Source organism: Micromys minutus, assembly GCF_963924665.1.
Source record: "Micromys minutus genome assembly, chromosome: 1".
In the NCBI taxonomy this organism is placed as follows: domain Eukaryota; kingdom Metazoa; phylum Chordata; class Mammalia; order Rodentia; family Muridae; genus Micromys; species Micromys minutus.
The window spans coordinates 158,041,366-158,055,176 of NC_137969.1; the positions used below are offsets into that span (position 1 = coordinate 158,041,366).

A 13,811-nucleotide genomic window follows, 5' to 3' on the forward strand; every position below is an offset into this window, starting at 1 on the left:
TGGTGTTCTGGGTGGTTCACCACCCACCTGCTCTGCTGCCTTGGCTTTCTTCCTCTCTGTTCATTCTCAGAATGAGGGTTGGGGAAGCCTGGGATGTTAATGAGGCTCAAACAGAAGAAGCTGTGTCTGGGATGGCAGGTTGATGAGAATTTCTGTGCTGTCTGCTGTCTGGGTGGTAAATCTCAGAATGGTGTCACCACTTTGGATCTGTCCCATTCAACAACTCAGCTTCCAGATTACCTGGTGGGGGATGGGGCAGATTAGGCCTTGGGTACACAGTAAGGAATAGTACAGTTGGACTGGACATGGGAAGGAGATATAGGGAAGGCAAGGAGCCTTCCAACTCTGCAGACGGTTCTGAGGAGTAGAGGGGAGACCTGCGCAGGGCTGAGCAGGTGGGTGGGGTGTGGCTAAGAAGGTGAAGGATATAGGCAGACTACTCTACAGGGAAGAGAGCAAATTCTGAGAAGGAAACGCCCAGACTCGTGACTCCCAAGGCCTCATTCTGAGAAAGCCATTTGTCACAGTTGCCCAATCCATTTTGGATCCTCACCAGGGTTCAGGTTTTCCCCAAAGGCTGCTTGCCCCTCCCCAAAGGTTGCACCCCTCCAAGGCTGCCTCCCACCCCTGTCACCCCAAGTCTCTCAAAGTACAGTGAGAGGCAGTGCTGACAGAGGTCTTCTAGAGCAGGGCCCACTTCTCACTGTCCTGCCCTGGCATAAGGCCATACCTGCCTGGCTTTCTCCCACCTGACAGTGTTCCCTAGGGGACAGGAACATGACTGTCATTTGTCCTTCTGGCCAGCATTGGGCTGTCTCACTGCCAGAGTGAACATTACTTTCCTGAGCACATTTTGAGGGACAGCTCTGTCTCCCCTAATATGACAGTCTTACCTTGTAAATACGAAAGAGGAAGCCTCCATGTTTCCCATTTCAGGAGACAATGACTCCTGCTGTGTTTGGAGACAGTGGGATATCTGCAGACATATATCTTTGTTTGGGCTGAAAATGTGTGTAGCCCGTGAGAGGAGGAGCAGTAAAGAAATCACCAAGCTAGCAGCTCTGAGTTGGGGAGGGTGGGGTGTTGTGGATAAGAGGAAGAACATCCAGAAGTATCTAGAAGAGTCCAGAGCAGAGAGAAAGGGAAGCAGACTGGGAATGGCAGGGATATCTTTGAGAAGAGAGATACTAACCACAGCAAAGGCGAGGGTGGGGGGAGAGCGCTGCTGTTCTACAGAGAATGCAAGGTGCTGGGTAGGCAGACTCCTGTGACCTACAGCAGCCCAGGAGCTGGCACCATGGAGGAGTGGGGAAGGGAAGAGGGCCAGGAGGCTGTGTGGACTATGAAATACATGACAAGTGTGACTGAAAGGGCCTGGGGGAGCCAGCCTGGGCTTCGTGCAGCTGCAGGTACATGCCAAGGGAAGCAGCCCTTGCTGGCTGGCAGAAACCCGTTTCACATGTCTCTGAGAGGACTGTGGGCTGTTGGCAGTCCTATAATCCAGCTTGAACTGAGCAGGGACCCTCATTTCTGGACATATGTGATGCCTTTTGGAACTTAGGAAATTGGGGTTTCCTTTGGACCCGACACAGCCCACACTCCAATACTTTCAGGCTGATGTCTTTGTGACACTTTCAGATTAAAACATGCCCAGCGTCCTTTATGGGGAGAGATGGGATTGTGCATGTCAGTAAGTTTGAGTGCTTCAGGGTAGTTTGAAACCCAGAGTAAGCCTTGAGCGTGGGGGGGGGGGGATACTGTGTGTGACTTGGGGACATTGCTTTGTCATGTGCTTTTCTGTGTGCAAGGGGTGCAGTAAAGAAACTGTTGACGGGACCGCTCCAGCAGATGGTTATGGTTTTCGTTGTAGATACGAGAGAAAGCAGAGAGAGAAAGAAGCAGACTGGACATGGCCGGGGCCAGAGAAAAGGGAGAGAAGCAGCAAAGAATAGTAGAGAAAGCAAGAGGCAGAGAATAGAACACATGGGCTGGAGATGTCGCTCAGCCATTAAAGGCTAGAGTCACAAACAAAATGTAAGAGACTAGAGTGCACATACGCAAGTGCATGTGAGTGTGCATGTGCACACACAGTGTGTCACAGAAGAGAGTAAGCAACAGGTAGAGTGTGGTGAGAATAAGAGCAGAGAGTCAGTCAGGAGACTGGGGTATTAGAAGAATGGGCAGCTGTGGGGAGGGGGCCGTGGGCTAGAGAGAGTTTAGGGTATGGGATAAGAGTGAGGATGCTGCCATGGACAATGAAATGTGTACTTGTGGTGCTGAGGGAGCCTGGAGGCCGGCTTTGTTATACTGACAGGCTCCACTGGTATACGTTAATGGGGAGCCACATGTCCCTTCAGCTGGCTACTTCTAAGGGAAATGGCTCCTTTTGGCAGATGGGAACCAGTTTCACAATTCCTGGGGAAATGCTGGCTTTTATCTGACCTCCAGAAAGCCCATAGTTTAGCCTGAACTCATTTCTGGATATGGGGGTCGCCTTTTGGAATTTGGGGAACTGGACTTTCATTACCTATAAAATCAGAACAATGTCTTGTCACCTCAGCAGTGACCAGAAAAGAGGAAGCTGAGAAGGTGTGTCCCTGTGTCTAGGGGTATATGTACTGTGGATGTGATGGAGGCACTGAGGCCCGCTGTCCAGTGCACTTCCTGGGCCCTCTGAGGGATCATGCAGTGGTTTGCAGGAGCCCACTTACCCTCAGGGCTCTCTACCTGTGCACAATTGAATTTTCCTTCCCCGGGGCCAGCTTCTGTTCCCCTGGATTATACGAGGTTTTCTTGGCTTGGCAGCATTAGCCTGCTGGATTTATGCCCTGAATTGGCCTCTGTGAAACCTTGGCTGAGCCTCCCAGCACCCATCAATTAGGTCCGAGGCTGCCAAGCTCCTTTCAGGCCCTGCAACCATTATGTCAGCAAGGGATGGCAGGGGGCTGGGATCGAACACCTGGACTGAGGGAAGTGAAAAGGACTGGAGGCTTAAACTCAAAACCTGGCCTCCTGCTAAAATTCTTGAGAGATAGGTGACATCATGAGGGTACGTTGGAGGTGGGGGTGGGGTTCCTTGCATACACAGGCCCTGCACACCTACCTCCTTACAGAGAGCTTTTTGGAGATAGTTGTCATCAAATGCTGGTTGGGAAAAGGATTCGGCAGCTGTGTCTGGGTGCTGGAGAAGACAGTGCGACACCCTGAGAACCACCCACCTCTCCTGCTCTTTGCAGTCAGTCCTTCCCAGACTTCATGGACCAAACCTTCACCGGTCCCAACTTCTGCCTTCAGAAGTAAAGCCAATGAAGACCTGGCAGGATCAAGGCTGGGGATCGGGACAGATCAAGTAGCTTCAGGGGCCACTTGGTTTGTGAGGGTTGGACTTTCTGAGTTCTTGTCTCTCCTGTATATACCTTTATTTTAGAAGTATACAGACTGCAGATGCTCAGTCCTGTTCTTGGGTCATTGGGTAACCGTGTCTTTCCTGTCTGTCCTTATGAGATGGCCAGGCAGGGAGGTAAGGCCTGCCCATGTTGAGAGGACAGGATGATTTCAGAACTTTAGCTGTAGTTCAGGCTAGATGGAGCCAGGGAGAATACAAATACCTTCTCCAGTCAGATCTGTGGCTGTAGGGCATCCTTCCCTGCCCAGAGCCTTCTGTTTGGGGACACTGGGGTTCACAGTGGAGACCTAGCTGTATGGGTCCTAGTTGGATGCTACCTCCATGTGTAGTGTCTTTCTTACAAGCTTCTCAGAGCTTCAGCCCTAGTGGCTGCTTTATGGTACACAGAGGAAGCATAGAATGCCAGCCTGACTGTTCTGTCCAGTCTTGCTGATTTGCGGCTCTGTGAACTTGGGAAGTGGGCAGAGTCCAATGCCATTTGGCCCTGCAGGAAGATGGCCTCTGGGCTGGTGGCGATTCTTGGGCAGCTTGCTAAACTGACTCTATGACCCAGCAGAATCCATCCATATGATTGGCTTCAGTTCACTGGACACACTTCAGAGTTTTCCAGATGCTCAGGCTGATATATCCCACTGAGTCTGGCCACTTAGATACTGGCCACTTGGATGCTTAGATATCAGGGAAGCAGACAGTACAGGGATGTTGCTGAAGAATCTGACTCCAGATAGTGACAGCTGGGGTTGTCTCGGCCCAAGATTAACATAGATCTTAGTTGGTGAACTAGCCACCCAGGAGCTTAGGAATCTATAGTGTCTTCTGAGTGGCCCAGACATACATTCCACCTCCTAAATCATCAATAGCAGCCCGGGGATGGAACTTCCCATAGACTCAACACTGCCCTGTGCCCCACCTCGACCCAGGAACCCTCTGTAGGGTGTGGTGATGAGTCCTCAGGGTGCTGGTGACCTCTGATTAAATGAAGAACAGCTCAGAGAGGGTGTGGCATAACCAGGACAGCCAGAAAACAAAGGAGAATTCATCCCCTTACCTGTCTTCTAAAGCAAGCATTTAAAGTCCTGGTGCTGACTCCGCCATAATTTTCCCTGACCCCAGACTCTGCCTTTACACCACTGGGCTGATCTTCTCTTCCTGTGGGGCTGAAACTAAATCAGAACTAAATCCCTAATTTCCTTTTCATTCTGCTTCCAATTCCAATCTTGGGGTGAGGTGGGGTGGGGTGGGAGGGGAAGGGATAGCCACATCTCTTGGTGGCAACTGTCCCCCCTTCCCTGCAGGTCTTGAGGAACCAGGGCAGGGAAGAAAAGATAGCAAGAAGGTATGGAGGGGGGCTGGAGGAAGAGCTCACTGGGGACGAGCATTGACTACTCTTGAAGACCTGAGTTTAGTCCCCAGTACCCACGTGGTGGCTCACAACTGTCTATAACTCCAGTTCCAAGAGATCTGATGCCTTCTTCTGGCATCCTTGGACACCGGACATGCACATGGTCTACAGACATATATGCAGGCAAAACACTCTTATACATAAAATGGAAAAAAAAAAAAAAAGCTAAAGAGAGACGTGGAGCTGGTTCCAGAGAAAAGGGTAGACCTGCACCAGGAAGCAGCTTTGCCTGAGAAAGCCAACTCAGACTAGACCACTTGCAGACCAACAGGGAATAAATTATTGGCCCAGCCATTTCAGGTACTGACCGAAGCTCAGAGCCAATAAGCAGCTGCTAACATCGGGAGCCATGTGCGATGGGAACATTCAGGTCCTTAACCAGAGCTCTGTCCAGCTGGAAACTATTGGGTCTGCAAATCCAGCAGCCTTTTAGTCAAGCCTGGGTACCCGGTAGCCCAGGGCAGTTGCAGAGCAGCAGTGAACAGCTTCCTGACAATCATGCTCTTGTACTGGTGCTAGGCTTACGGGCAGTGGACTGGTACTGACAGCACCTAGTAAGCTGGGGTTTTATATATGCTGCTTAAACACCCGAGTAGCCAAGAATTGCTCCTCCTCTCAGGGAGGGGACCAGTAGTTGTATGATGCAGGAGAGGAACGGCGTTTCTCACCCGACCTTGTAAGCTTGCATCCAAGCCTTGTGGCCTGTACACCCTTCTGGCACGGAGCCATGTCTTGTTGATTGTGATTTACAGGAAAGGGTCCACTCGGGCCTCTCACGTTGATCACAGTCAGAGGTGGACTGGGATTCTGGAGCCAGATAACTCCTGGTTGACCCTGCCAGCCCCACCTCCACTTCCCTGTTTTCCTGAAGATATATAGTCATCAGCCTGGTTTTTCTCTTCCTTGGCACATAGATCCTGGCTAACGTCTTCCTCTACCTGTGCGCCATCACCGTGGGCATCATGTCTTACTACATGGCAGACCGCAAGCACCGCAAGGCCTTCCTGGAGGCCCGCCAGTCTCTGGAGGTGAAGATGAATCTGGAGGAACAGAGTCAGCAGCAGGTGAGACTCGGGGCTCGGAAGGCCCTGAGAGAAGGGGGTCTCGGGCCTGGGTTTGTGCTGAGGAAAAGCTGCTGATGTTGTGCGCTTGTGCAGGGCAAGAGCCCATGCCTCCTCCCCCTACCTCAGGCTAAGTCAGTCAGAAAGTAGCAGCAGCAGCCCTGAGGCTCTCCTGTTTATCTTTCTCCATCTGGAGAAGGTCCTGCTTGTCCCTGCTCTGTTTACTGGCTGTGCTCCAGCCTAATCCACACAGAATGGTCCTCCCTCCCCACCCCCAGTTCCCATGTGATTCAGCCTTTTAAATGGGTTTTGGTCTCAGACACTTTTTAAAGCTCTCTAGAGATGACACCCACCAATGTCCTGTAGGTTTATCTCCTTCCCCGAAACTGAGGCTAGTCCTCCCTGGGCCATATGACATTTTATGCTGGTATGGGGTGGATGGGTGGATGGGTGCTGTAGTTTTCTAGAAGCTTCTAGGCTGATGGGCCTTTAGTTTGGGGATTATTGAATGAGCTCCCGCCGCTGGCCTCATTTATATTCTCCAGATCAGCAGTTCTCATCCTGTGGGCTGTGACTGCATATCATATACCGTGCATATCAGATATTTATGATTCATAACAGTGACAAAATCAGTTATGAAGTAGCAATGAAATAATTTTATGGTTGGGGCTCACCACAACACGAGGAACTGTATTAAAGAGTCTCAGCATTAGGAAGATTGAGAGCCACTGATCTAGACCGTGGTACAGGTAGTCATGTCTCTCACTGAAAGCACTGGGGCAGTGTTTGCCTTGCAGAGTTTCCAGAGGGTCACTCAAAAAACACGGGCGGGAGTGCTTTGTCACCTGTGAACTTGGGAACAGCCACAGCACCTTTAGATTCCTATCCCCAGGGCCACATGCTACCTCTGGGCGGGGTCAGTGCAGAAAGCCTGGGAACTAGCAGTAAGGGTCTTCCTGGTGCCCTAGAAATCTGGGACACCGTGGAACAGCCTGCGGTACTAGCACTCCCCTCTACTGCCTGCCCACTTGCTCCAGCAAGGTGGCCCTCAGCCTCCAGCAAGCAAGCTGCAGGTGAGGCAGACAGGAGGGGCCAGGGTCCTCGGGGTTCACTGAGCACTCAGTATATATCTGTGAGTGTCCACTAAGAGGGACGTTAGCCAGGCAGTATCCTGAGTGTGACCTTAGCCTCTTTTTATTAATTTTTGTTTTACATCTATGGGTGTCTTCCTGCATGCGGATCCCTGCACTCTGTGCAGGTAGTACCCATAGAGACGATACTAAAGGGCGTTGGGTTCCCTGGAACTGGAATTAGAGATGTTGTGACCCCCCACGTGGATGCTGTGAGTAACTTGGGTCTTCTGCAAGATCTCTTAACCATAAAGACCTCTCTCCAGCTCCATGCCTTAGCTTCCTGAGGCCTCAGTTTCTCTTCCTGCAAAGGTCTCCTTGAGAGATTATTTTAAGGGTAGTGGGCGCTCTAGTGAACCCTGCAGGAGGGATCCGTGCCCTTTCAACAGGAGGGGGTACGACTGAGCCCCATGTTGGGGTTCAGGTGCACTCCTGTTTCCTTAGGAGTTACAGTGGGAAGAGGCCTGCCATCTTTCTACTCATGCTGTTGGCTTGTCAGACTCCGCTCTCCCTGCTGCCTGGAGAGTCTGTGTACACTCTACACAGCGCAGGTGTCCAGACTTCTTCAGGGCAGTGCCAAGTACTTGGGACAATGGGAAGATCTGACTTTTGTCACAGAAAACAGGTGGTTGGGAGTTCATGTTGGTTTTTGATACCTTTTGAAGACACCGCCCACTGAAACTTGTTCATTTTGTCTACATTTTCAAAATGTTGATACACCGCTCACATACTTTCTTTGACGGCGCAGCACTTATGAGATTAGCACTGGTTTTTTGATCACTGGTAATTTGCACCTTCACTTTTTCATTTTTTTTCTTCCTCTGCTTGGCTAAGCAATAGGCCCAGGATTAGTCTCAGCAGTGAGACACCTTATAGTTTTCTGCCCCCTTTGTACATTTCTTGTCTATCATTCACTAATTTATGCATTTTCAAAACTTTATAATTTTCTCCTTTTCCTTTTCTTTGATGTTCGTCATGTCCTTGCCTTCTACGTATGTAACCTACGTGGATAACCTTTGACATGTTTTGATAAAATGTGCTTTTAAATTAAATTAATTTAAAATTAATTAAATTAAATTTAAATTTTTCCTTTGTTTTGTGAGATAGGGATGCTCTACATAGCCCTGGCTGTCTTAGAACTCACTGTGTAGACCAGGCTGGCCTGAACTCTCAGAGATCTGTCTGCCTCTGCCTCCTGAGTGCTGGGATTAAAGGCATCACACTAGGTCCTAAAATATGCATCTAATGTGATGTTTTTCCTGATCACACTGCTTTAGCTTATCCTGGGTTTTTTTAAAAGATATTTTAAATGGGTATGTGAGTGCTTACATGTGTGTCTATGCAGCATGTGAGTGGCTGCTGTCTGAGGAGGCCAGGAGAGGTAGCGGGCCTCCAGAACTGAAGCCACAGGCAGCTGTGAGCTGTGGGTGCTGGGAGCCAAACCTGGGTCCTCCGCAAAGATCAGCAAATTCTCCTAACCACCGAGTCCTTTGTTTAAGCCCCTCCTACAGTATCTGTGTCTGTTCTGTTCTGTCTCATGTAGCCCAGGCTGGCCTCAAGCTCACTATGAAGCCAAGGGTGGTCTTGTTCTTGTTCCTTCTCGCTCCGCCTCCCACGGGATGTGTGTGATGGTGGACATGACGTCACTCCCAGCCTACATCCAGTATGTTGTCTTTCCACTCGTGTTTAATTCAAACTATTTTCTTATTTTCATCAAAATATATCTATCTGATCCATGAGTTCACAATTTCTGAACATCTAAGAACTAGTTTAAAATGATGCTTTAGTTAGTTTTAGCTTAACTCGGAAAACACCCATGGGTTTTATTTCGCTACACCAAAGAATAATGTGTATTCTGCAAAATGAGTCCAGTGTCTTTGGCACAAATATAACTTATGCTCAGATTAAATCAGTGGTTATAAGGAAGACTTCTTAGCAACAGTTTAATTTCAGTTAACGGTTTCCTACACTTTGTGGCTGTTGTTATGATGTGTTTTAATTCAACATGCATTTAAAGACGGACAACATGTTATCGTAATTTCCTTATGTGGTTAATATTTACTAGCCACATTCACTTTATTCTCTCACCCCTCTCTAGTCCTCTGAGCCTGGAACTTGAGTTTTTGTTAGACTGTCTGTGCAGGAAGCCCCTGGGAGTACCTGTCCACACCCCTGCACCTCACTCCTGCACCTCACCCCTGCACCTCACCCCTGCACCTCACCCCTGTGCCTCACCCCTGCACCTCACCCCTGCGCCTCACCCCTGCACCTCACCCCTACACCTCACCCCTGTGCCTCACCCCTGCACCTCACCCCTGCGCCTCACCCTTGCGCCTCACCCCTGCGCCTCACCCCTGCACCTCACCCCTGCACCTCACCCCTGCGCCTCACCCCTGCACCTCACCCTTGCATCTCTCCTCTGATGCTGAGTTACAAGTACAATGCTATGCAGCTCTCACGCTTGTACACAGCAAGGACATTATTCATGAATCCCTATTTTCTGGGTGTGTCGTATGCATGTGTGGGTTAGGCTGGCTAGCCAGTGAACTCCCAGCATCCCCCAGCCTATGTGTCCCCGTAGTGGGTTACTGGCATCCATGGCCGTGTCTGGCTTTTACAAGTGTGCTGGGCATTTAGACTCAGGTCCTTAAGCTTGCACAGCAAGCATCCTGCCCCACTGAGCCGTCTCCACCAACCTCTGGGGTTTCTTTTCTAGCTTTAATACAGAATAAATGGGGCACTCATGTCAAGCACAGGTAAATTTACTCAGCGCCGCTCATTAACCACAGGATCCATGGCTGCATGCACGGAGGGACATGGTGAGCCCAGGACCAGTCCCTGTAATATACTCTTGTGTGAGAACCAACTTCAGTAGGAGCCCAGCCAAAACACAGAAGGACCTCTGCACACAACAGCACCTGTTGTCTTGTTGTGATGAAGAATTATCCATTAATGTATACTGACTGGCCACGGAGCATGACCTCGCTTCCCGGTAATTCGCTCTGACCTCTAGTTAAACCTAAAAGTTTGACTTCATCAACAGAAGCATTTGCTGCTCTTTTAGAGGATCCGAGTTTGGTCCTCAGCACTCATACCAAATGGCTTACCACTTCCTGTAGCTCCAGCTCCGGGATATCAGTGCTCTCTGCTGGCTTCTGCAGGCACACATGTGCGCACACACAAATGGATCCTTCAAAAACCTTGACTTCAGGTCTCTGGTGGAAGAGACCATTCTGTGTCTTAGAGTACTTACACTAAGACCTCTCAGCCATAGTATCTGGAATAGAGAGGGTCTACATTTCTCTTGATTTTTGGCTCTGTCTTCTGGCATTTTTTTTTTAAACTAACTGCTAGATACCGATACCGTGTATGGAAGGTTGACTATGAATGACACTGTATCTCCCACCTTCCTCAGCAGACATCTGTGGCTGGAACAGATCACCCTGGTCCAGCGTGGCGGAGAGGAGGACCTTGAGTTCAACAGCTGGAGAGTTCTGCTTCTGTTGTTAGGAAACAGCTCTGACCAGGCTGGTCCTCTGCTCTTGGCCGATGCTAGGGACAGTCTTCTGTCTGTACCTCGTTTTCTAGCATCTTTGGTTCTTGCCCCGTACATGCTCAGGAGGAGCAGAGTACCGGAAGCCAGGCTTCAGCTTCCAACCCGCTGCTCTGTCTACAGTCTTTGTGCTCTGAGCCTCATCTCCATTGTCCTCTGTTCCTGGCCTCCAGGGAAAGATGGCAGAGTGTGTTAGGCTCACATAAATATGTTTCTTTTTTCTCTAAGGTCTTAGCTCCTCGTGTCGTAACAACTATGGTGTTTCTTATTGCTTCTAGAGAGAGAGAGTTTTTGTGTGTAGTGTTTATGTGACTGTGTGTGTTTGTGGGGGGGTGGGTGTGTGGGGGTGGGTGTAGGGGGGTGGGTGTGGGGGGGTGGGTGTGGGTGTGTGGGGGGTGGGGTGTGTGTGTGTGGGGGGGTGTGGGTGTAAGCCAGAGAACAAGCTCAGGTATTGACACTTCCCCTTAAAAAAATATAGACAGGGTCTCTCATTAGCCCAGAACTTGAAATTTGGGTAGGCTAGGTAGGTCGGGCTAGACTGGGCTAGGCTGTTTGGTCAGGAAGCCTCAGGGTTTTGCCTGTCTCTGCTTCCTCAGTATGGGGCTTACAAGCATGTACCACCATGTGTGGCCTTTTCATGTGGACTTTGGGGATAGAACTCAGACCCTCACACTGGCACAATGAGCCAACTTCTCAGCCCCACCGCAGCCATTTTTAAGAACAGTACAGTTCAGCGGCACCGAGCCCATTTTCAGTGTTACGCAGTGCACCATCCCAAACAGAAAGGAATCCTGCCAGTTCAACACAGACTCCTCATCCCCCAGCCTCTACCCACATTGTGAAGTCACCTGCTGTAGGCATTGTAAGTAGTAACTGTCGTCTTACGTCCGGCTTGTTTTGTTTATTAGCATAAAGTCTTCAGGGTTCGTCTGTGCGTAACTTCCTTTCCTCCCAGGCAGCATTAACCTGTTGTAGACCACAGTTTACCCACTAGGACTTCGAGTGGTGCATCCATTGAGCATCACCTTGTCTACCCTTTGTTGTGAAGGATGTCACTGTGAACACTGATATTCCAGTGTCTAGTCCAGTCTTTACTTCACTCCCTTTGGCTATGTACCCAGCAGTGGAATTGCTGGGTACCATGGTACCACTGTGTTTAACTTTTTGAGGCACCAGCCTTGAACATTTTTAATGTTGATAAACATTGCCAAATTGTCTCATATACTGGTTCAAACAATTTATATTCCTTTTAGTGATGAATGAGAGTACTTAGACTCTTACATTTCCCTTGTTTACCTAGAAAATACTTCTTTATCTTGGAACCCCTGATGCCCTAGAGACTGTTCTTGTTCATGAAGTCAGCAGACCCAGGTCCTTGCACACCCCATCTCTATGTGTCTCTTCCTCTTGTGACTGACACCAGAGTCTGTACCACAGCGGGCCAGCCTCACCCCTAACCCTATGCTAGTGGCCTCAGATCTGAATTAAGTGCTTGCACCAACTTTCTTGGGACAGCAAGGTCTGGTTTTCCCTGTGACCTTAGGCTATGCCTCTTTGTCTTCAGTTTAACTTTCTGAAAAACTGAAATTAAAAAAAAATCATTGTCATGGATTGCTTGGGAAGCACATGAAACAAGAAGGTAGAAATGAGCTTAAAAACCATGAAGTCCTTTGATGCTGTTAACTACAAGGACAAGTTTCAGTCCCTGGGGACACATTGGCTGGAGGGTTGAGGAGGAAGGTGGCAGGTGGTTGGGAGTCAGGACAGGGGTTACTCTCTCTCTGGCCATCAGGGCTGATTGTACACAGCAGCATCAGCCAGGGTGACTTGGGATCCAAGTGTAGGTCTCTGTTTGCTTTCCTCTGGCACCAATAGAAATGAGATGACAGACAGGGACACGTGGGACAAAGGACTGTAGGAGCAGGCAGAAGGAGGTCTGGATGCAGACCCCCTTTTAAGGAGCCACTTGAAGTCCCTGCCACACTAAATATTGTCTGTATGGTCCTTACGTAAATGTCAGAACACCCTCAGTGCCAGCTCTGGAGCCGGATGAGGTCCTTCCAGAATGCAGCACTCGGGCCCAGGTCTCACACTGTGGTCTCAACATGTATCAAGTACTTTCTGAGCTGCTGTTGTGGCAGATGCTGTGTTGTGTGAAGCCCTCAGCCAGTTCTCTCTTTCCCCCATCTTCCTCCTCTGTCACCACAGGGACCCTGCCCAGGTATCTCTGGGTCCAGTCCCTTTGCTACTGTCTCCATGGAGGTGTCTGGCTTCTTGCTTGGGATGAAGGTGGGACAGAGTTGTGGCTCCCAGGAAGGGGTAAGGGAAGGAAGGAGTGAGGGAAGGAAGGAGTGGGGGAAGGAAGGGGCGAGGGAAGGAAGGAGTGAGGGAAGGGGTGAGAGAAGGAAGGGGTGAGGGAATGGTGAGAGAAGGAAGGGGTGAGGGAAGGGGTGAGAGAAGGAAGGGGTGAGGGAAGGGGTGAGAGAAGGAAGGGGTGAGGGAAGGGGTGAGAGAAGGAAGGGGTGAGGGAAGGGGTGAGGGAAGGAAGGGGCGAGGGAAGGGGTGAGGGAAGGAAGGGGTGAGAGAAGGAAGGGGTGAGGGAAGGGGTGAGGGAAGGAAGGAGTGAGGGAAGGAAGGGGTGAGGGAAGGGGTGAGGGAAGGAAGGGGTGAGGGAAGGAAGGAGTGAGGGAAGGGGCAAGGGAATGGTGAGAGAAGGAAGGGGTGAGGGAAGGAAGGAGTGAGGGAAGGGTGAGGGAAGGGTGAGGGAAGGGGTGAGGGAAGGGGTGAGGTAGCCCAGTGCTTTCACACACAGATGTCCCTCCTACATTTTTGCAAGGGAGGCATGTCTCAGGTGACAGATGGGTGGCAACAGAAAGTATGTAAGAAAGGTCAGGGACAAAGTAGTTTGGCCCCATTGCCTCTGTTTCTCTGCAGAGCAGAGCTACCTCTGGCTAACTCCAAAGCCTTATTGATGTGTCTTTCTGAGTGTGACTCTGCCATGAAAGGGATTCGGGCCAGACATCATGGGTGGTCCTGTAGCTGGATGGAACAGAGCTGTCTGAGTGGACTTGGGGTCTCTCTAGTGTCCCCTCAGCTCCTCAGGCATGTTATCGTGGAGCCAGAGGCCCAGAGGGAATAACTTTCATTATTTGTCATGATTCCCATGTGACCTTACTTTGGGAATTAGTTTGGGACCTTGAGAGTTGCTAAGCACCCCAATTGGCACCTAGCAACAGAGGCACCCAGAACATCACACCTG

The 13,811-nt window shown here is 50.1% G+C and overlaps 1 protein-coding gene across 2 annotated transcripts in view; it reads left to right on the forward strand.

Moving 5' to 3' along the window:
* ADCY3 (adenylate cyclase 3) overlaps nt 1-13,811 on the forward strand; it is a 77,635-nt gene that overhangs the window by 34,171 nt on the left and 29,653 nt on the right. For both annotated transcript variants that reach the window (XM_080919021.1, XM_080919022.1), the window contains exon 3: nt 5,723-5,872. In XM_080919021.1, the coding sequence (XP_080775147.1) occupies nt 5,723-5,872 (150 nt within the window). The remainder of the gene's footprint in view (nt 1-5,722; nt 5,873-13,811) is intronic.